The 21,923-nt window shown below is 35.5% G+C and overlaps 2 protein-coding genes and 1 non-coding gene across 4 annotated transcripts in view; 2 read left to right on the top strand and 1 right to left on the bottom strand.

Moving 5' to 3' along the window:
* The window catches only part of KPNA4 (karyopherin subunit alpha 4), a 27,778-nt gene extending 9,493 nt beyond the window's left edge, over window positions 1-18,285 (top strand). For both annotated transcript variants that reach the window (XM_039361108.1, XM_039361109.1), the window contains exons 3-17: window positions 637-726; window positions 815-844; window positions 933-985; window positions 1,531-1,626; window positions 1,740-1,825; window positions 4,360-4,446; window positions 5,943-6,112; window positions 6,198-6,242; window positions 6,995-7,126; window positions 7,536-7,664; window positions 10,341-10,445; window positions 12,687-12,758; window positions 14,337-14,499; window positions 14,700-14,794; window positions 16,383-18,285. In XM_039361108.1, coding sequence (XP_039217042.1) covers window positions 637-726; window positions 815-844; window positions 933-985; window positions 1,531-1,626; window positions 1,740-1,825; window positions 4,360-4,446; window positions 5,943-6,112; window positions 6,198-6,242; window positions 6,995-7,126; window positions 7,536-7,664; window positions 10,341-10,445; window positions 12,687-12,758; window positions 14,337-14,499; window positions 14,700-14,794; window positions 16,383-16,481 — 1,452 coding nt within the window. In that variant the 3' untranslated portion in view covers window positions 16,482-18,285. The remainder of the gene's footprint in view (window positions 1-636; window positions 727-814; window positions 845-932; window positions 986-1,530; window positions 1,627-1,739; window positions 1,826-4,359; window positions 4,447-5,942; window positions 6,113-6,197; window positions 6,243-6,994; window positions 7,127-7,535; window positions 7,665-10,340; window positions 10,446-12,686; window positions 12,759-14,336; window positions 14,500-14,699; window positions 14,795-16,382) is intronic.
* On the top strand, window positions 7,781-8,113 carry LOC120316014. Its single transcript, XR_005558843.1, has one exon.
* On the bottom strand, window positions 18,057-21,923 carry LOC120316010. Its single transcript, XM_039361110.1, has one exon. The coding sequence runs from the start codon at window positions 21,128-21,130 to the stop codon at window positions 20,171-20,173; it is 960 nt and encodes a 319-aa protein (XP_039217044.1). The 5' UTR covers window positions 21,131-21,923; the 3' UTR covers window positions 18,057-20,170.

The following is a 21,923-nucleotide window of genomic DNA, read 5'->3' as shown; positions in this document are numbered from 1 at the left end:
TGTTTAATGTTCACCACTCTGATGTTCATAATGTCTATAATTAGTTAAAATGAAGGGATTCACAAATAACAAAAAGCATACACAAAGAGTTTTTAAAAAATAGATCAAAACGGCAAGATCACAATTTAAAACATTGTTAAGTATTCACTATGCAAACAATGGAAGCACTATTGTATGCTAGTTACAACCTGACCTGCCTGCATAACAGCTTAAAAAATGAATCTGACAATGAAGCAATAACAGTGAATTAAGTTCATTGAGCCTATGAACAATAGAAGGACAGCAAAAAATATAATTGGATTGAAATTTCTTCTTAATTCACATGGACATTTTTTGCATTTGTTGACCTGAAAGTTTAGACAGCATTGCAGCACTAGTCATGCATGTTCATGCTTTACTTTTCTGCATTTCAGAAAAGTGTTATAATTAATAATATGCTGTATATTATTGCATTTTCTTATGTGTGCCACACTTAAATATAGATAATTATAAAAACTTCTGTGCATTTTGTTCTTTGCTCTTGTTTTATATTGAGAAAGTTTTTTTAATGTACAAATTTTAATGTTTTCAAAAAAAAATTGGGAAAGCATTTTCTAAATATTTCCAGAAGGTAATTTTATAATTTATATTTAAAAGAACAAAAGAGATGAGCATCTGTTAAAAAGAAGAAATGTACCTCATGAAGACATCTGTGAAGATTCTGATATAGATGGTGACTTGAGAGTGGTAAGAATAAGTACAATATATAGTAGTCACATTTGTTTTGTTTTGTTTTTTAAAGAAACCATTTCTAACACTATTATCTCTATAACAGCAAAATACATCATTGGAGGCAATAGTTCAGGTAAATATCTGCTTCCATTTTTTTAATTCAATGAAGTTGTTCATATTTTAAGAGTTCTGATTACAAAATTAATGGGTTTATTTTTTAGAATGCCTCAAGTGACAACCAGGGAATCCAGTTAAGTGCAGTACAAGCTGCAAGGTAAGATGCTACTTTAATCATTTGAATTGGTAAGTTTCTGATTGTAATAAAGTTTATTAACGGAAATTATGATTGTTCTTTGATTCTACAGCTTCTCTTAATATGAAAAGCTAAATTTCTTTAGTAAATTTATTTTTATGATTAATAGATTTTCTAGTAAAAAAGTTTATAAACCAAAAGCCTAATTTTTTGAACAAATATAAATGAAATGATGCCCTGACATCATGTGTATGCAGATAGTTTTTGAATACAGAATACAGGTTACTTAACAACCATTTGATAATTACAATGGGCCTGGAATGGATGGTTTATGGCCTGTAAAACACCACCACAAAATGTCCCCCTCTCTCTCCCCCCCTCCCTCTCCCCTCATAATATTTCATCTTTGTATCAATACTAAGATAGTAAATATTTGAAATGTTGGATAACTACTATCAGTTCTTTTTAAGATAATAATTATGAATCTAAGTATTTATTGAAAGGCCATATGGAAGAAACTAAAGCCAGAATGAAAATTTGATCTAATACTGTATGTTTTTAAATAGAAAACTACTCTCCAGTGATCGCAACCCACCAATTGATGATTTAATAAAGTCTGGAATATTACCTATATTAGTGCATTGTCTGGAAAGAGATGATAAGTGAGTATGTACCTTAGCGGCATATTTTTAAAAATAGAAGCAAATATTTGAAAATACTGGAATGAAAACTAAATCCTTGTCTCTATTTAAATGTGTTTAAATATTATCTTTAGCCCATCTTTACAATTTGAAGCAGCATGGGCCCTGACAAATATTGCATCTGGAACCTCTGAACAAACACAGGCTGTAGTTCAATCCAGTAAGTTAATTATTACTAATGCATTTCAGTATACACATTAACTTGTGCAAAACCTGTTTAAATAGAACTATGTACATTCTGAGTTTTGTTTTAAGAATATACTAGTATATATAATTCTTTTAACTCCAGAACTGGGAAACCTGCATCTCATGTGGGTTGAAATTTTCCCTGGCCTGTACATGGTTTATATTTCCGATCCTTCTTGTTTATTTTTCTCTGATTGCTTATGAAGCAGTAGAGTGCTCGGATTAAGATATCATCATATATTTCTGTGCTGAACAAGTAGAATATTTCTACTTGTTTATCACAGTTTTTGTAAATCCAAAGGGGAGAAGAGAATATTCTAAAAATTTATAAAAGTATTAAAATGTAGGCAGATTATTAGGGTTTTTTTAAAGGAAGTAAATGTGACTCTATACATGGCGTTTCCTCTTATCTTTCCATTGAAAGAATGCATTTTTGCAATTTTATACTTATAAACCAAAATATCTGCTTTTCTTCAGTATAATTCGAATATATCAAGAAGTAATGGAATCCTTGGATTAAATCATTGTGTTACTGTGTTATAATATATCACAGTGTGATTAAGAAGAAAAACTTAAGCTATTCTCCAAAGCGCCTGAAGGCAGGACAAGAAGCAAAAGATGGAAACTAATCAAGGAGAGAAGCAACCTAGAACTAAGAAGAAATTTCCTGACAGTTAGAACAATTAATCAGTGGAACAACTTGCCTCCAGAAGCAGTGAATGCTCCAACACTGGAAGTTTTTAAGAAGAGATTGGACAACCATTTGTCTGAAATGATATAGGGTTTCCTGCCTGAGCAGGGGGTTGGACTTGATGAGCTCCAAGGTCCCTTCCAACTTTATTATTCTATATTCTAACTGTAGAAAATCTTGGTTTCGTTGCATATGCTGTACTATAGTATAGCCATAGAAAGCAACTTGCAAACTTTTCCTTCTGTTTTAGACTTGGGTGATACTTGTTATCATGTCTAACCTCAATGAACTTACAGTTCATGAAACTGGCTTACTTTTATCAAACGTAAATAAAATAAATTATAATTAAGGATTCAAATATCTTCAGCTAGGTATTCTGAAGTAGGGCAATTATTGGAGGAAATGGAAGAGAGGGCAAAGCTGTGGGTCAGTCTTATTAAGAGTATGGTTTAGCAAATTGATTTACATTTAACTATTTCAAAACAATATTGAAGGTTTGTATAATTAATATGAGATTGACTTAGTTGAGATTAAATAATCTGACTTTTTAAAATTGGATTCCTCACTTAAATGCTACTTTGGACCTTGAATTTTCTTTTTAAAAATTTGCAGTCAAATATTTCATTCTGTCTTCATGTATTTTTAACATATTGAAAATAGTTGTATCAGATATGAAATAGAAGTATAATCTTTAGTTTATGTAAAACATTTTTTTAATCTATAATACATAGAGGTTTGATTTTCTAAAAATGTTCCAGAATTAGAGTCCTGCCTAGTATAAATGCCTTATTCTTAATTTATATAATTGGTTTTGATTAATGAATAATAATTTGTCTAATAAGTATGTTTGGTGTGGAACTTATTATCTTCTAGTTTTTGCTAAACTCTATTAGGATCTCTATTGGCTGCTGAGAATTTTAATTCTGTTAACATATAATGGCCCAGAGGTATCCAGCCACTAGTTTATGTCAGTTATGATTTTTTTTCCAAACTGCTTTTGAACAAGTTAGTTAAAGCATATTATATATGGTTATATAAAGACAATGTATTAAAATCTTTTTTTACTGAATAATGCATGGCCAGCAAAAAGGTCTGTGTGCTTTTTAAGTAAAAAAAGTGATGAAAATATTTTTAATGAAAACAAATATAGCCAGCCCTAATTAGCTTGATATCTACTGATGAGTATGATGGGCTCTCCCCTCTTCTTACTTCCATTTAAGTTTCTGGAGAATTGTATATTGATTTTAGAAAATCTGCATATTCCATAATGTAACTGTCCAGAAACAAATGTTGCAGTACTGAATAGAATTGATTCTTCCAACAATGGGAATCAGGTAGTCCTTGACTTAACAACAGTTCCTTTAGTGACTGTTCAAAGTTACAGTGGCACAAAAAAAGTTACTTATGACCATTTTTCACACAACTATTGCAGTATCCCCATGGTCATGTGTTCAAATTTTAGATGTTTGGCAACTGACTCATATTTATGATGGTTGCAATATCCCAAGGTCATGTGATAAGCAAAGTCAATGCGGGAGCCAGATTCACTTAACATCCGTATTACTAACTTAACTGCAGCGATTCACTTAAGAATTGTGGCAAGAAACATCATCAAATGTGGCAAAATTCACATAACAACTGTCTTGCTTGGCCTCAATTGTTGTTGTAAGTCAAGGATTTTCTGTATTGTTTTAGATCATGGCAGCTCTCAGAAATTGAGGCTTTGGTATTTCATTATCCATCAGCTTAAAGTCATATACTAAGAGTATGTTTTTGTGCTTTGAAACAATTCAGTAATTTATGACTTTCTTTTGCAGATGCTGTCCCACTCTTTTTGAGGTTGCTGCATTCACCCCATCAAAATGTTTGTGAACAAGCAGTATGGGCTTTAGGCAATATCATAGGTTTGTTATATTTTATATAAAAACATGCTGATTCCGTCACTTAACATTTAATAACTTGCCAGGGTTGCACTGCAATATTAATATTAGTTTTTTCTCAGAAATATTTTGTACATAATCTTTTTTCTCCGTTTCTTCAAAAGTATCTTTTAGTGATATGCATGGATGTTCTGATAAAATTACATTGAAGAATGTAACATGAATTACTTGGCTCATGGTGTGTCAGATACAAACAACCAGACCCACATGTGAAGAGTTCAAGCTTGCTACTTTATTATATTCTGCCTGTTATACAGGAATCTTCCCAGATGCCAGCCTCAGCTGAAACAAATTTTTATAGAGCTTAAAGGGGGTCATTTCTGGACCTCTTGTGGCTTCGCAAGGATTCGGGGCTAATTCCATACTTGAGGTCTCCCCCCTGCCCAGCTGGGTGCTTCCCAACATGGAGTGCTTTATTTTAAAATATTCATAGGCTATCCACTATCTAGAGCAATGGTCCACAAGCCAGTCCAGTTATCCCTTTTCCTGGTATGAAATACAGGCAGTCCTCGACTTGCAACAGTTAATTTAGTGACTGTTTGGAGTTACAACAGCACTGAAAAATGTGATTTGTAACCATTTTTCACAAGACCATTGCAGTATCCCCATAATCACGTGATTAAAATTCAGATGCTTGGCAACTGACTAACATGTCCTGGGATAACATGATTCACTATTGTGACCTTCTGACAAGCAAAGTCAATGGGGAAATCAGATTCACTTAGCAACCATGTTACTAACTTAACAGCTGTAATGGTTCACTTAATAACTGTGGCAAGAAAGGTCACAAAATGGGGCAAAACTCACTTAACTGTCTCACTTAGCAACAGAAATTTTGGGTTCAATTGTGGTTGTCAAGGGCTACTGTAATGTTATTACCTCTTCCTCACAAAAAAACCCCAGAATTTCTTGTTTTAAGCAAGCATTTTGATAGCAGCAATCCCAAGCTGGATCCCTCAATTCATAAACAAGCAATTATAAATTGTTCCATTACCCCCAGGATATGCCCAGATTATCCCTTGGAGTACTTATCCCCAGTTTAACAATTTCTAATTAGAGGATCTTGTAGATATAGAAATAGAAAAGAGCCATTTTAGTGTAGTGATTAAGGAGACTGAGTAGTAGGCCTTTCTTAGACATGAAAACTGGCTAATGACTTTGGCCCAGTCATCAGCCCAATCCACCTCATAGTGTTATGGGGAAAATTGGAGGCAGGAGTATGTTTGTTGCCATGATTATTACAAAATATATAATGATAAGAGCAACTTCTCAGTGGAATAGATTTATAGGATTAGGCTTTTCTTCCCTGCATATAGGGAAATGGTGGTCTTTAGATTGATAACCTAAAAGACAAGCATTTCTAATAGCCTATTAGAATTATCCTCCTTTGCATACAGAGCTTTGAAAATATCTACAAATATTTTTACTAATATATTACAAATGTTTCAATTTTTATACAGGTGATGGGCCACAATGTAGAGATTATGTCATTAGTCTTGGAGTGGTAAAGCCGTTGCTTTCATTCATCAGCCCATCTATTCCAATAACTTTCTTAAGAAATGTAACTTGGGTAATGGTCAACCTATGCCGTCACAAAGACCCACCTCCACCAATGGAAACCATTCAAGAGGTAATCTACTTGCTTCTTGGAAATTAATCAGTTTAGGTCTCCCTGCACATTTTTAAATTTTGAACCCTTTTTTCGTTTCTTTTAGATCCTCCCAGCATTGTGTGTCTTAATTCATCACACAGATGTAAATGTGAGTAATAAGATATTCTGTATGGTGTCTTTAAAGGCAAAATACACAACCCTATCAGAATTGGTTTAACTACATTGCCTTGCTTTGCTTTAACTTTTACTTTTAATTTAGATCTACTTTACTTTACTTTACTTGGCAGATGGCTGGTACAAAAATGTGAAATGCACATGCATATATGTACATTTATACATATGTTCATAAGTGAGATTTAATATTGCAATATAACAAAAGACAATGTTGTGAGAATAGCAAGAAGCTAAGTTTGATACATATTTTATAATTAGTTCATGGTTAGAAATTGAGGTTGAAATGAATCTTGGGGAAGGAGGATTCTAAAAGGATTCTAAGCAACAAGTGTAGAAGACAGCAAAGTATAATGGGCAGAACCGTGATAAAGGACAAGAGAGCTAATGATGAATATGAATGATTAGCAGTTATAGCATAGTACTTGATTGATGGAATTCTTTATGGACTGGAAGCATATTTACTGTAGTTTCCAGCGGATAAGACGACTTTCTAGGCATGGAAATCAACACCGAAGTCGGGGGTCGTCTTATACGCCGGGTCGCCTTAAACGCCGGAAAATACGGTATATGCTTTTCCCCTCACTACTGAGCTATACACTAAGGTGCGGGTGTAAGTTAAATTTTATAGAAAGACATAGACAATATTAAGTAAAATAAAACATAGCAATCAAATCTCATTGTTTTCTTGCTTGTGAAGTTGTGATGCATTTTTTCCCTTCTAATTAGATATTGGTAGATACAGTCTGGGCCCTCTCATACCTAACGGATTCAGGCAATGAACAGATTCAGATGGTGATAGATTCTGGGATAGTTCCTCATCTGGTTCCTCTTCTCAGCCATCAGGAAGTTAAAGTACAAGTAAGTATTCTGCAAGCTTCCTTTCTTTAAATAGGGTTTTTAGGGAAAGCACTGCATTAGAAATTAATATATGAAATCTTTTGAATGATTATTTTATCAAAATGAGAGGTGTAAAGTATTCTGATATGAATAGACTGTTTTTATTGTGAAATGGCATGTCATATGAATGAACTGAACAATCCTTTAGACTCTGTCCTTAGAATTTGAATACCAAATTATCTATTTCCCTGGATAATACTTTGAAGTTTTTATTTCTGGAATCTTTTCACTGATAGCATTCAGCTTACAGTCAATAACTTAAATCTAGTGAAGGGATGAAATTAAGGCATAATATTTTCAATGAATCACCAATCTTTTCCTTTTTAACATATTATTTGACCATCAGGTTTGAATTATATTTTTTTCCTAGACTGCAGCACTGAGAGCTGTAGGCAATATTGTTACTGGCACTGATGAACAAACCCAGGTAGTTCTGAATTGTGAAGCTCTTTCACATTTTCCTGCTCTGTTGACACACCCCAAAGAAAAAATTAATAAGGTATGTAAATATGTACAACACTATTACCTATTACATATTATTGATAAGAAATTAATATAATTAATTGATCTTTTGACTCCATGTGAATACTGCTATGTTCAAATTTTACTGATTCTTGGAAATGATGAAATGGAGGTTAAAATATAGAAGGATGAATGTGAATAGGAGAGCATGATTGTTTTATTCAGTATGGAAAAGAAAAAATGTGCGAGTGAAAGAAAATGTGTGTGGTGCATTTGTGTATTTAGGACCAAATAATGATGCAAACTGTGGACACTGAAAAGAATTGCTGATTTTGGAGTGCATCTGAGGCAGTTGCTAAGCCATAGGGTCTTTGTGCAACATTGCCTGTGATTAAAGCCCAAAACATGTTCACAGTTTGTATCTAGAAACTGTAAACCTCTGACATATTCTTTTTGTCATATAAATGAATATGTAATCTGATCCAAGAGTCCAGTTTAATGATTTTTAAAATACCAAAACATTATTTTTATTCATAAAGAATAAGCAGTTTTTTAAAAGTGTTAAAAGCACATTTTATAGAAGTTTCAATTTATTATACTTAGAAGTTATACTATTTTTTTTTTAAAAAAAGCTTTGACAAAACAGTCTTTTATTTATTTAGACGTCATTTAATTTAAAAATGGCCTTTCTAGGGCAGCAAAAAAGAGTAAATACAATTATAGACTTTAAATGTTAAAATTCAAAAAATGAAATATAACTTAAAGAACTATATTGTACATATTTGTTATTTTGATTTTATTTAATGTATTATAGTTTTTTTAATATCTTCAAATACCCCAACATCCAGTGAGATTTGAGACTGTAGATCCATTGAACAAATAAATGTGTGTAGACTACCAATCTTAATTGAATTTGAAATGGATCATCAGGACTTGATCTTTTTCATTGATCTTAGATGGATTCATGTGGGCATAGTTCGCTTTACATATTCGGACTATGAATTGGTTTGGAAACATGTCAGTAATACATAGCTATCATAGAATTAATGTAGTATACTTGATTAATCCACCAAACCCCCAAGCAATTGTATTTTGCATCAGTTGAACTGTCCTAATGGTCTAACAGGCCCAGATTGATTACATTTAGTAGCATAATCTGCATGTAATTAATGCATGTACTGAATGATCAAAGAAAATCCATACCCATTAGTTAGTTAGTGTTAGTGTATCAATCTAAGCAGGTGAACATTGCCATCCCAGTTTGCACAGATAGTAGAAGAAGATCATAATTTCAGAAGAACCCCCAAGTAGTTCAAATTTGAACTTTCAGTGAGGGTTGTAATCTTATGTACCACAGCATGCACCTCATTAGCTAGATCGATCATTTTATTCCCACAGTACCTCTAGCTTTCTGTAGATTAGTGTTCAGTATATTCATTCCAAAATTCCTGGCTTCAGAACATGAGTTGATATTTACCATTAAACGTATAAGGCCAGCTCCCAGCTCAATGTAATATAAATTGGTCGCAACAACTCAGCAAACCTATATTCAGTAGGCTACCCAAAACTGCTTACCCTTTATGATACTTTGATGCAAAATTTCTTAACTATCATCATAGTCATGAAATAACCCAGAATATATATTATTTAAATATATTTGTTTAAAAGTCTTTTCTGATCATGGGCTCAAGTTTTTAATCCAGTGAACTTTTAATGCAGTTCAGCATTGCACTATGTCATTATAACAAACCCTGGTGGCTTAGTTTGCTCAATATTAACTGTAGTGTCTGTTTAATCTTGATGCTAAACCAATCAAGCTACTTTATAATTTAACATAATATATGAAGCCAGCCCATTATTTCATTGTCTTGAAGTCTTATGGATATTTGTACTTTCATCAAGAGTTTGGAAATTATCACTACAGTGGCTTGATAATACTTGTAAATCATTTTCTAAACATAGTGCAAAAGCTGGAGGCTACCAGACTTCAGGTAATATGTTTCATTTTTAATAACTGATCTAGTGGCTTTAAAGCCCATTTTTAAAAATGTGCTCTCATATAGATTTTGGTCTATATATGTAGCATGTTCAAAATCACTACTATAAGCACCAAGGTTAAAACCAATGAGAAGGGAATCCAACCCTTTAGAATTCTGATTAACCTTAGGCTCATTTCATTATTAAATATGATGAACTGAACATTGTAAAGTGTTATAACTTCATAAAGGTTTTTGCAAATTCATGAATTATATGGCTCCCCATTTCAGGTGCCTCTGAAGGGTATACAAGGATTGAAAACAAAAGGCCATGATTTATACAACTAATGCCCAAGGGGAAACAATAACTCACACTTCCCTCCCTCCCCCACCCACAAATACTTAATAAAACGCTTAATATAAATGTTATAATTTATTATTTCATATTTATACCTGACTTTAAAATCAGTTCAGTGGGATAATTCAGCATAGTTATTGGTTATAGCTAAAAGTATATATCCTATAATGTAGTTCTTATCCTGTTTAAATAGAACTCATCTTGGAAGCAGACATATGCTGAACAATTTCAACACAATAGATTAACATGCAACTTAAATGGTACCCAGATTTTATTTTACTGTGTTTATACTGAAAACCACATAGCCAAGTGTCAAGCCATACTTTCAGAATTTGTAATATTTCTTTAAATATTGTTAAACTTTACTTTTTTGTTGCAGGAAGCTGTATGGTTCCTATCTAATATCACTGCAGGAAATCAGCAGCAAGTCCAGGCTGTGATAGATGCTAACCTTGTACCAATGATAATACATCTTTTAGATAAGGTTAGACAAACATTTACTTAAATTATTTAGATGGATGCATATATGTCTGCCTGATAGCTCACTTAACTCAGTAAACTTAGCTTTTTTCTAGCAAGGCAAATACCAATCCTCAAGCAACCTGCTGATTACATCACTTAAATAATTATAATTCAAAACGTAGAGAATGAAGATATGTAAGGGACATAATTGATTAAAGATACTAAGATATTTTAAATCCGTGGTAATTTATCTAATGAACAATATATCCATTCCATAAATAGCATTTTTCTTTTTAATAGATTTCTCAGTTGTTGTCTACTACTGCTATATGCCTTGCACAATAATGAAACATTAAAAGTACCACATTTTACAATGCAAATCAGGTATTAATTACCAGATGCTTTCAAAGGCAGTCATATGTCAACAAAATTCTGCAGGACGGTCTGGACTAAATGCAGTGTTTCCTTTGGAGAGATAGTGAGGATCTTTTCATGTACAGAAGTTCTGCTGTAAGCAGTAGTCTAACTAAATAGTTCAAAACGTATTTTAACCATCTTTCTACATTTGTACAGCGAATGCCACAAAAGTCTTGGTTTTTCAAATTTGGATGAGGTACCATTTTGTATTTTAGAACAAGTAAATTGTAATACAAAGCAGACATTATTTTTGCTCCTCAAATTGAAGGCTAAATTGTATCAGGCAATATTTTGGGATATTTGCAGTTTTGATAGCATAATATGGACACTGTTAGAGATTGGGAAGTTCTACCAACTCACAAAATGGGACTCAATGCAGTAATTTTAATACCAAATTTCATGTATGAAAAGTCAAAAATGAATGCAGTGGTGGCATTAAAGCTATTACATATAAATATCAGCAGGCAGTAAGGTCACTCCACTCCCTTAACAGAAATTAGGTTGATATTCTATTCTCTTTCCTGTCATTTTGTTTTTTTCCTTGCATGTCAACTCCAAGCAGAAATATACATAGCCACTTGGCCCAATGATCCCTTGCTTTATGAATCAAAGGATTAAAGGATTTGAGGAAATAACTGCCTCCCTTCTGCTATGGATAGTTCACTAATAGTTAATAATAGTTTTAAACTTTTATGCAGCCCAACTCTCAACTACTCTAGACAGCTCACAACAATCAAATTACAATAAAATCAGTAAACCATTAAAATTAGAAGATAGCAAATGCAGTGAAGCAGCAGTTTCTTTTTCACAAGGCTCTGGGTAGAAAACCGGATCTTCACAGCACTTTTAACCATTTGGTAGGAATGAGTCAGACAGTTTCTCCCCACCAAACTCATATAACCTCCAGACTCTGAGACAGAATCTTGATAGCTTTACTTGGTTGCCCAGGGAGGAAATATATAATTCAGTATCATAAACATACTGATACTACTGAACCCCAAATTGGCTGATGACCTTACCCAGCAATTTCATTTAGATGTTGAAAAGAAGGGGAGAAAGAGTGGAACTCTGTGGAGTCAGGAATTCAGTCAGTTCAAATGAATATAGTTTTATTGTCTGCTAATGCTTTCTACAAGAATCTGAATACTAACCATCAAAGCAAATTGGCGGCAGATTAGATTCAACAGAATTCAAGGTGGGCTAACTTAGATCTGTTGCGGGCATGAAGGCACTCAAGGCTGGTGACATGTTTGACCCCTCCATTGGGTTCAGCCTGATTATCTCCTACAGTTAATAGTCAAGGTATAGGTAGCCGTGACTTAGTACCAGTCATAGTAATAGTTCAGAGTTACAACAAATCCCCAAAAAAGGACTTATTACCCAGATTTGAAGCTCCAGTGATCGCACACAAAAACACCCTAGCAGTCACATTACCACATTTTTTTTATACTTTGCAATATATTTTTTCCAGAAACTTGCATTTACTTTCAGTTTCTGGGTAAATATCCCCATAGTGAAAATGGGTTTGTTTAATGACCACAATATTCACTTTACCACTGGAATTTTTTTTATAAAATTGGCCATGGTCATGTGATGACCCACTTTATGACCACCACAATTTACAACTGAAATTGCATGCTCAGTTACATTCATAATTCAAGTACTATCTATATCCATTTTGGTTCTGATGCCGGGGAAAAATCAGCCTTTGGAAGACAAGAGATTGGGCGTTAACAAATTAAGTGATATTAAACTAATTTTTAAGTTTGACCCTTAAAAGTCTTCCATTTACCTTTCCTTATTAAGGAAAATCTGAAAATAATGTATCAACTTTTTCATATTTTAGGGTGACTTTGGTACACAAAAGGAAGCTGCTTGGGCTATAAGTAACCTGACAATCAGTGGAAGAAAAGATCAAGTAAGTAATACCTCATACATACTTGAGGTAAGGGAATATGGTAGAATTAAAATGGAAATATAAATGGGAGGCATAGTCCAATTAAAATAAGTTATTTAGGTTCAGCTTGTGTTTTCTTCAGGTGTAATCTGTCTCAGATTGGAATATACAAATTCTTCATTATTGTTTTCCAGTGTAAGCCTGCTGAGAACTAAATTACATAACTGTATTAGATTTGTTTTGGAGACTTTTAAAGTTTATACTCAAAAAAGTCTTTAGAATAGTTTAACTTCTGGTTAACTGAAACAAAAATGTCTCAAAATAGTTTCCAGTCTCACATTACTTAAGTTTATATTTCAATTAGAGTCTGGTATAAAAATAGATAATAGTACTTTAAGGGTACTCTCAGAATAAACAATATTAAGGTAAATTATCTCATTACAGTTCAATTTGTAATATCTCAGTTTTCTGTAAAGTAATTAAAATCATATGTGTTATTTAATCCAAAAGATTATAAACGGTATTCAATGCACAGAATATTTATAATTTATTGATGCACAGAATGTTTTCCTATGTTCCCTTCTTACTGCAGTGGTCTTCACTTATAAGTCAGCATATAGGTTGTGATGAGGCATAATAGAATAACAGATAGACCTCGCTTAATTACTGTCTTGTTTAGCAAATGTTCAGTTAGATAACACTGAAAGATTAACAGTCCTCACACTTATGACCATTGCAGCATCCAGTTGTCACAAGATCGTTTTTGTGTGCCTCACAGCTAGCTTCTGACAAGCAATAAAGAAGCCAGCAGTAAAATCATATATTGTGATTGCGTGGTGTCTCGTTTAACAACTGGGTCACTTACTAGCAGAATTGCTGGTGCCAATTGTCATTAAGCAAGGACTACCTGTAGTGGAAATTGTGTAGATACACTTGTACAGAAAAGTATATTTCTATTTATGCAAAGAACTTTGGTTCAAAAAAATTGGATTATTTTACATTAAATTAAATTACCATTCTTAAACTTTAAATCAGTAGGAACATGTAATATCTTAGAAATTGTAAATTTCTAAATTCATCAAATGTGTGTTCAGTCTGATAAATAACAATATTTTTTTTAAAAAAGCAGATTTATCATTAAGATCTATGTAATCCCTAGTCAGGGGTCCCCAACTCCTGGGCCATAGACCGGTACTGGGCCGTGGGATGCCAGCAACCGGGCCATACAAACAAGCAAAGTCCCATCCACGGGATGCAGGCAGCACACAAAACCACACCCCCTCTGGTCTGCAGAAAAATTTCTCCATGTAATCGGTCCCTGGTGCCCAAAAGGTTGGGGATCTCTGCTGTAGATACCTTTCAGATAAGAAGAATCTATTCATTTATTGTTTTAAATATACATACAGCAGGGGTGTCAAACTGCCGGCCCATGGGCCAGACGCGTCACGTGGAAGCCGCACCCACCCCATTGCCGGCAATGGCAAAACCGGCCCGATAACGTTGCGTGACATCACAAGTTTGACATGCCTGACATAAAGTTTACTGTTTTTAACATTGTCTTAATTTATGGTCCTGATATCATTTATTTTTGTTTTTTAGGTGGCATATCTAATTCAACAAAATGTAATTCCTCCATTTTGCAACTTGTTAACAGTAAAAGATGCTCAGGTCGTGCAAGTAGTGCTGGATGGGCTAAGTAATATATTAAAAATGGCTGATGATGAGGCAGAAACCATAGCCAACCTTATTGAAGAATGTGGAGGTATAATTTAATTCTTTGATTTAATAAAATATTTTAATTTATACATTTCTATCAGTTTAAATTCTTTTATATTTGATATTGATGTTGATATTCTAAAAATATTCATATTTATTTATTGAAATATGGTTACAGAAATAATTATGTCCTGAAAATATTTTATTTATAGTTGATTATGAAGTTTTTCTTTGCTTTGCCTATAGGATTGGAGAAAATTGAACAACTACAAAATCATGAAAATGAAGACATCTACAAACTGGCTTATGAGATCATTGATCAATTCTTCTCTTCAGATGATGTAAGTAAATTCTGTTTAAGAATATTGAGTATGTATACCAAGCTCTCTGTTATGTTTGAAGGGTTGTAATTGGAGGTGCTTTATTTTTTAACCATTTTATTTTTATTTTCTGTTTCTCCAACCTGATGTATAAAAAATTATGCAGCTGTTACAGAGAAAGGGAAAGAGAGGTTCGTTCCCCTGATCAAAACTAATCCTGAAAAATTCACAGAATGCTCTTTTAAACTACAGGTATTCCTCGTTTAGCAACTGCAGTTGGAATTGGCAAGCCAGTTGTTAAGCGAAGCAATTGCTAAGTGAAAAATCACATCACTATGCTTACGATTTTATTTAGGCTTTTCTTTCCTTTACAGCAGGGGTGTCAAACTGTCAGTTGCATCATACAGAGGCTGCGCCCACCCCAGCTCTGGGAATGCAAAAAAAGTCACGATATGTCACGACATGTCACGTGACATAGCAAGTTTGACACCTGTACTTTACAGCATCAGAATGATATGGTCCCAAATGGCAGGGAAGTTTCTGGAACAACTCATGAGGAAGTCAGATAAAAGGGCAAATCTTATAGTAGCCCTTTTTCCCATTCAACCATTCTTTGGGATGTTCACCCCATTGCTGGCATAATTAGCAGGAAGAGAATTGATGTTTTATATTCATTAGAGAGGAAGGGATTACAAGAAAGTAAGCAGCCAGATAGTTGTGCTAGCCCCACTGCAAGCTAGAGTGACTTGGGAAGCACACAACAAATTCTAGAGTGAAATTGATTAAGATCTTATCAGTGTCAGGCAGCAAGACCAGTGGTAGGATCAACTAATTAAGGCCACAGTGCTGAGTTTGTTAATTTGTAGTGAGCACATTCAGGGATAAGCTCAGCTGTGGACAAAAGCAACTCAGAAAGAGATCACTTGTCCAGGCAATTTTTCTGGTCTGCAGGTTGGGTGGGCAACAGGATATGTCAGGCACATGACAACGTATACCAGATCTGGGCATTTTACTACCCCCAGGCCACATCTGATCCTTTGGCTGTCCATGTCCCACCAGTATGAGGTCAACTGAAAATTAGAAATCAAACGTTAATGAGTGTGCCATAGGAGGCAGGAGAAGAAGTCAAGTCAGATCTGGCTTCCTGTGTGTTCCTTCAGTCAGCTGGCAGCCGCAGGAGGATGAGGAGAGAAAGCACTTTTCTGCGCTTGTGTGCAGCACTTGCCTCTCGCCTGGAGCAGCCTAGGTTGATGGAGTTTGAGGACATCAAATTGGGTTACATAGTTTCAGCTCTCCAGCACAGTCTGTTTCTCAAATGGCCCCTTGGGAAAATTAATTATCCACCGTTGACATATATTAACTGGCTGTAAAAGCAAATATACCACACAAAGTTACTTTTTCATCGCTATTGTAACTGCGAATTCTTGTTGTCCAAGGCAGGCATTAAATAAGAACTTATCTGTAATATTGCCAGCAATAAATCTATACCCACAAGCCAAAAGAGAGTTTATAGGATGAAGTCTTTGTGTATTCCTGCAGCAAATGCAGTGTGGTGCATTATAAATATACAGTATCTAATCCCAGATCTTGCTGTTTTATTTTTTTACAGATAGATGAAGATCCAAGCCTTGTTCCTGAAACAATACAAGGTGGAACATTCGGTTTCAATTCATCTGCCAATGTACCTACAGAAGGGTTCCAGTTCTAGAGTGGTATTTTGGAATTTAGGTACAATGCAGCACTGAATAAAAAAAGGTTTGATCCATCAAGCTTGGCTCATGGGATCCGCTGCTGCATTAAATCGGGAAAGAAAATGTGAAGATTTCATTTGGAATCACAGAAAAGCCCGAATGAAGTCAAGATGGCGAGTGGGTGCGAATGAGAATGAGTGGCAAAATGTAATGAAAAACTTCACACTGAATGCTTATATAGGTTGTTCAAAGGAAAAGGGCTACAGGTCAAAGAAATTCAGTGCCTGAGGAGGGACATTGATTTAATTAGCGCAATTGTGGGAAAAATGCAGTACTATTCTATCATCAAGCCATGTAAGCATAAAGGAGAATAGGATGCCCATATAAGTCCAAGGAGAATGAGCCCAGGCCTTGCTAATGAAGCACCGTGTGAATGGACAACATTGAGTGAATGTCTGGACTCAGTGCTGTGGGGCCACGTGTGTTTTTCAAATCTAGGGCTCTTTTGCTCATAAAGCAGACTCCTAGTCTTGGAGTGGGGTGTGTACGAGAGTATGGTTGTGATGCTGTATGTGAATGCATGCAAGCTTGATTTGCCTTCAGGGGGCTGATAATAACCCTAGTCAATCATCAAAAGGAGTGCATAAGTGTTATAACACTGGACACAAAAAAAAAGAGACCGGTTTAGCAGCAGACTATGGTTTTACTCCTGCAGCCTGTGTTTTTATTTTATTTTATCCCTTTTAATTTTAGTTATTTTATTTCCTGTATGGCTTATTACTAGTTGCTTGTAAAGTCAGAAAACATTGAGGAAGGCTTCCCTGTGCATTTGCACCAGATGATTGTTCATTACTATGAAAAAAGCTTTCCATATCATCAAAACTATTTTGTGTAGATTTTTGCATGGAATCCATACATTTCCTTCTTCTAACTATTGTGTTGCAGTACACAAATTATCATAATACTAGAAAACAATAATGTTTATCATCTTTTCATTTTCAGAGATGACATAAAGCTATTTTTGCATGTGGTAAACTACAGCATAGCTCATTTTTAGATTTTATTGAGTCCTGTAACCAGCTGTTTCTGTTGTGGTAGAATACCGTGCTGTGTTTCAATGTTAATTGTTTTCAACTTTGTTTTCTATGAAAATGATATGGAAACCTCAAAATAAAATTTGGTGCATATGTACTGCTGAAAAGATTGGAGATGTGAATAGATGTACAAATCAAGTCATGGTTTGAACACCGTTGATACCACCTAATCTGTCCAATTGTTCTAGACTTTTATCTTTAGATGTAGACAGCCATGAACAATCTATTTTGAGCCACTTTAGAGAGAACTTTGTATTCTTAACTTGCATGAAAATGCAAGTGTTTTTTGTAATTGGAATAATACCTCAATTTGAGGTTCTGCACACTAAATTAAAGATAACATTACAAATATGTACAAAAAGAAAACTCTTTATAAGGTGGCTCATTGTAGGAAATGCTGTGCCTTCCCCTTTGAGCACAAGTGTTGCATGATCAACAGTTTGCTGTAAGAAAACGTACCAGGTTAGCCACCATTAGCATCTATATCTCTACCTTGTGTTTTTTTTTTAAATCAGCTGGTAATTCTGAAATGCAGTAGAATGGATACAAATTATTTTGTGATCATAACTCTTTGTTGGACTAGAGTATTTTTGCAGCATTCCTTGTCATCAGAAACATGGTTAAAAGTTTAAAACTAGATGCAGCAGAAAACTAGCTTGTGAAATTTATCCAAGTAGAATGCAGGCTAGGCTGTCTTGGGGAAAATAAACATTAAAATTTAAAACAACGTTATGTTGGTGTATGTATTTTTGTCTAAAGAAATATTTGCAGCCTGCCCAGTATCATGGTGCAATAATTTCTTATTTCCTCTTCTAATCCCAAACTTCACTTTCCATGTTCTATTCATTTTAAGCAAGGGTAAAATATTTCAGTATCCTACATTCATCAACTGGAATGAATGCATTCAGTCATATCAAAACTTTCTCTAAGTCATTAATTACTACAATCAATATGCACAATAAGTTTTAGAAATATTTGGGATTGTTCAGCTACTTGCCAAATCACAAACAGAACTTCAAGATTGGCATGGCAATTTAGTTGCTCCATTTTTTCTGGCTAGAGATAGATCATATAGTGCCAGTGGGGGAGGGAGATGTATTTACATCGGACAAGACCACCCAGGGAATTGATACACACTAAAAAGTTAAAAAGGAAACCAGTTTGGTGTAGGGTTACACTAGGCTAGAAATCCAAAGATCTTTAGTTATAGTTTCACTTTCTCACAAAGCCTGCTGAGTGACCATGGACTAGTCATCTTCTTATCCCTAGAAAGGAAACAGTGGCAAACAACTTCTGAAAAATCTTGCCAGGAAAACCAAGGACTTGTCCAGGCAGTCTCTTATAATAACAACATGATTGAACTGGCGGGAAAGGGGTTAAAATGGGATAGGTAAAATTATAGCTTAAGAGTGTAACTGCATTTTTTACATTAAAACTAAATTTATCGCTTAAAACTATATTCTTAATACATGACAGAACTTGGTCTGCTGACTTTATCCCCAAATAGAATGTTTGCAGTGATTTTTAAAAGAAAATGAAACGCCATTTGAGGTTACAAAAACTCATTTTTTTCTTTCCAATGTGTAGCATGACAAATTTAATTGAAAAGATTTTTTTACAAGAAAAAATATATTACTGATGGCTATTTTAAATATTTTTAAAGTGATCTGCCTATTTGTGTTTGCACAGTGCATATTTGAATCCAAGATTCAAAATTAGCTTATTGCTCCATTTTGAATCCACTAATAAAACTTTTGGATCTTAAGTATCTGAAGGCCAAGTACTGTATCTGTCAAAGGCAGCTATGTAATTGGTTCATCATCTTCACCTTAGAGAAAGTACTTAAAAACAAACTACCCTATAATAAATCTCTTAAAAGAAACAAGGTGGTCTAAGATGTCTAAGAACAAATATCAACAAAGGGTAGGGGAAGAGTAAGCAAGACTGAAGAATCAGATAAGTTTCAGAACAAACAACATCCAGAAAATATAAATAAAGGTAAATTGCTTAATAAAATGTAATACAATCTAAAGCTGGAGGTAGTGTATCAGTGTTTAGGTGAGATAGCTGGCTTGCATCAGGATATTTCCTCAACAAATGGCTCAAAGTATGATACTGTGATCTCTCGAAATGATAGTTCTCTATTTTAGAATTGTAGACCAAGTTCCTGTTCTGATCTGAATTTTAACATTAATTCACACAGAAGTACTGAAATAATCTTTGAAAAGTAGCTGGTCTGATTTGAACAAAATTGTTATAGTGGTCGAAATACATGTTTAAAAGGTGAAAAATTGTGCAAATCTGAAGACTTTACAACACCTAAACTGAAACTGTATATATTTGGGTTTACTCAGCTGAAGTAACAATTAATTGCTAGTTAATATAAAATGCCTGCATTTAGTTTTCCACTGTTTCACAGGACATTTATCTTTTATTTCCCATTAAGGAATGCCCAGTGAAATTATTTCTCCAATTCAAAGTAAAATATCCTTAAGAATAAATATGGGCAAGGGATATAGTCTTGCTTGAGGCTTGCTTTCCTAACACGTTCAGATTGTTGAGGTTTGTCCAAAAGTATGTGCGCTTTTGGCTTCCAGATTCCCGATCAGGAACTAGGTTTCAGAATTGCAAACAGTCTCTTCATTTTTGCCCTCCACTTTAGCTAAATGCTTATTTTCTCTCCGGAATAGCCACCGTCGGCCAGGGTCCTTTTTTGTTTTCTGCTGTCCCCTTCGTTTTTCTAGAGAACATTCATGGGAAGAAGACGTCTGCAGTTTTCTGCCCTTTTCGCAATCATAGAGCTCCTCTTTCTCTGACGCCATGTCGTCCGTCGAGCTCCTCTCGCGTCCAAATGTATTCCTCAAAGAGAACGACGCTGCGGAGGTGTCGGTAAATTCTCCCGGTCCAACGCGGCTCGGGAAGAATCTTAACTCCTCGAGTTTTTCCAAATCCTGGGTGGTGCGTGGCGGTTCCATCGGCGCCGGGGTTTTGAGGCTTATGTAAGTGGCGGCGGCTGCCAGGATGCAGGCTAGGAAGGCCAAGAAAAGGCTCTGCCCGGGGCTGATGGATAAATCATACCCATGAAATTCCTTCTTGGTGTGGATCCGTCTGCTGATCACCTTCAAGAGGCAGAAACCAAGCGCCGTCGCGCAGGCGATCAACAGCGCAGCGAAGCCGTGGCACAGCGGCGCCCATGGGCGCAACCGCCGCCATCCCAAGAAGTCCAGTGTCAGGGCCAACGAGCCAATCATCACGCTCAAGATGCAGCAGAAAGCGATGGCCAACATGAGGGGAGCCCCGTTCGGGCCCAGCAGCAGCGACCCGGAAGCGGGACCGGCCTTGTTGATGACCCAAGACGCTCCCAGCACAATCTGTATCTCTCCGCCGCTCATCAGCACCCAGCTGGGATAAGCGCCCGCCGTGCCCACCACGGCCAGCGCCATGCTTTGCGTCAGCGCCGCTGCCAAGTTTCCCTCCCGCTGGCGTCTCTTTCGCCTCCGCAGAATCACGCGAAGTCTTCTGGATTCCGGGAAGTTTCTGGCGTCCTCAATTCTCTTGCCTATCTCCATCATGATCAGCCGCGAGCCCCGAGGGCGCCGGCTCACCTGGCTCTGCTTTGCCCGGCGACTTGATCAGAACCTGACAGGGACAGTTAAAGCCCGGCTTGGGGGGGGGGGGGGAGATGTGAAAGAAAGTCCCGCTTTTCCCGCCAGGCGAGTGCGGTCTGGCTTTGCAGAGTGAGTAGTTCGCAGCTACCGGTACTAACCTTGGTGAAGAAAGAACTTCCCGATTGATGGTTACCAATTACCTGCTAAAATTAATAGTTAGCTTTAAAACGTGACGAATGTAAGCTGCGGATAGGCCACGTTCTCACTAAATTCAGACTGGAGTTTTTGTCAAACTTTCGTTACTTGGGAACATTTCAAGAACGATATCCATAAAATCGTACAGAATGCCATCGCTCATTGACTAATCCCCGCTCTGTGTTTGGGACTACAAACGCTGTTAGAATTTTTGTCGAGGAGGCGGGATTCTGAACTCTGGCATATAAATTACAATTTTGAAAACCGTTAAACCCGGAGAGTTCTGATGAAATGCGAACAAGCGCGCAGGAAAACACCGGTGTAAAAAGATGGGATGTGTCCTTTAATTTTGGGTTGCAGGGAGGGGTGGACCAAGCATTGCATTGGGATTGTTAAAAGCAGACGTACTAAATTACAAATTTATTACACATGTTAACAATTTTAATAGCTTGGGAGTCCTTTGTAAATTGAAGAACAATTGTTAAATTTTGCAGTTGTGGTTATTATTCTTAATTATTGATAATATAAAATCTTAGTGGTCTAACTCTGATTCCTAGAGCCA

This window comes from Crotalus tigris, unplaced genomic scaffold (assembly GCF_016545835.1).
Source record: "Crotalus tigris isolate CLP2741 ecotype Arizona unplaced genomic scaffold, ASM1654583v1 scf7180000019200.1136910, whole genome shotgun sequence".
NCBI lineage: Eukaryota > Metazoa > Chordata > Lepidosauria > Squamata > Viperidae > Crotalus > Crotalus tigris.
The sequence above is the reverse complement of the archived record's forward strand: the minus strand, read 5'-3'. Positions and strand labels throughout refer to the sequence as shown.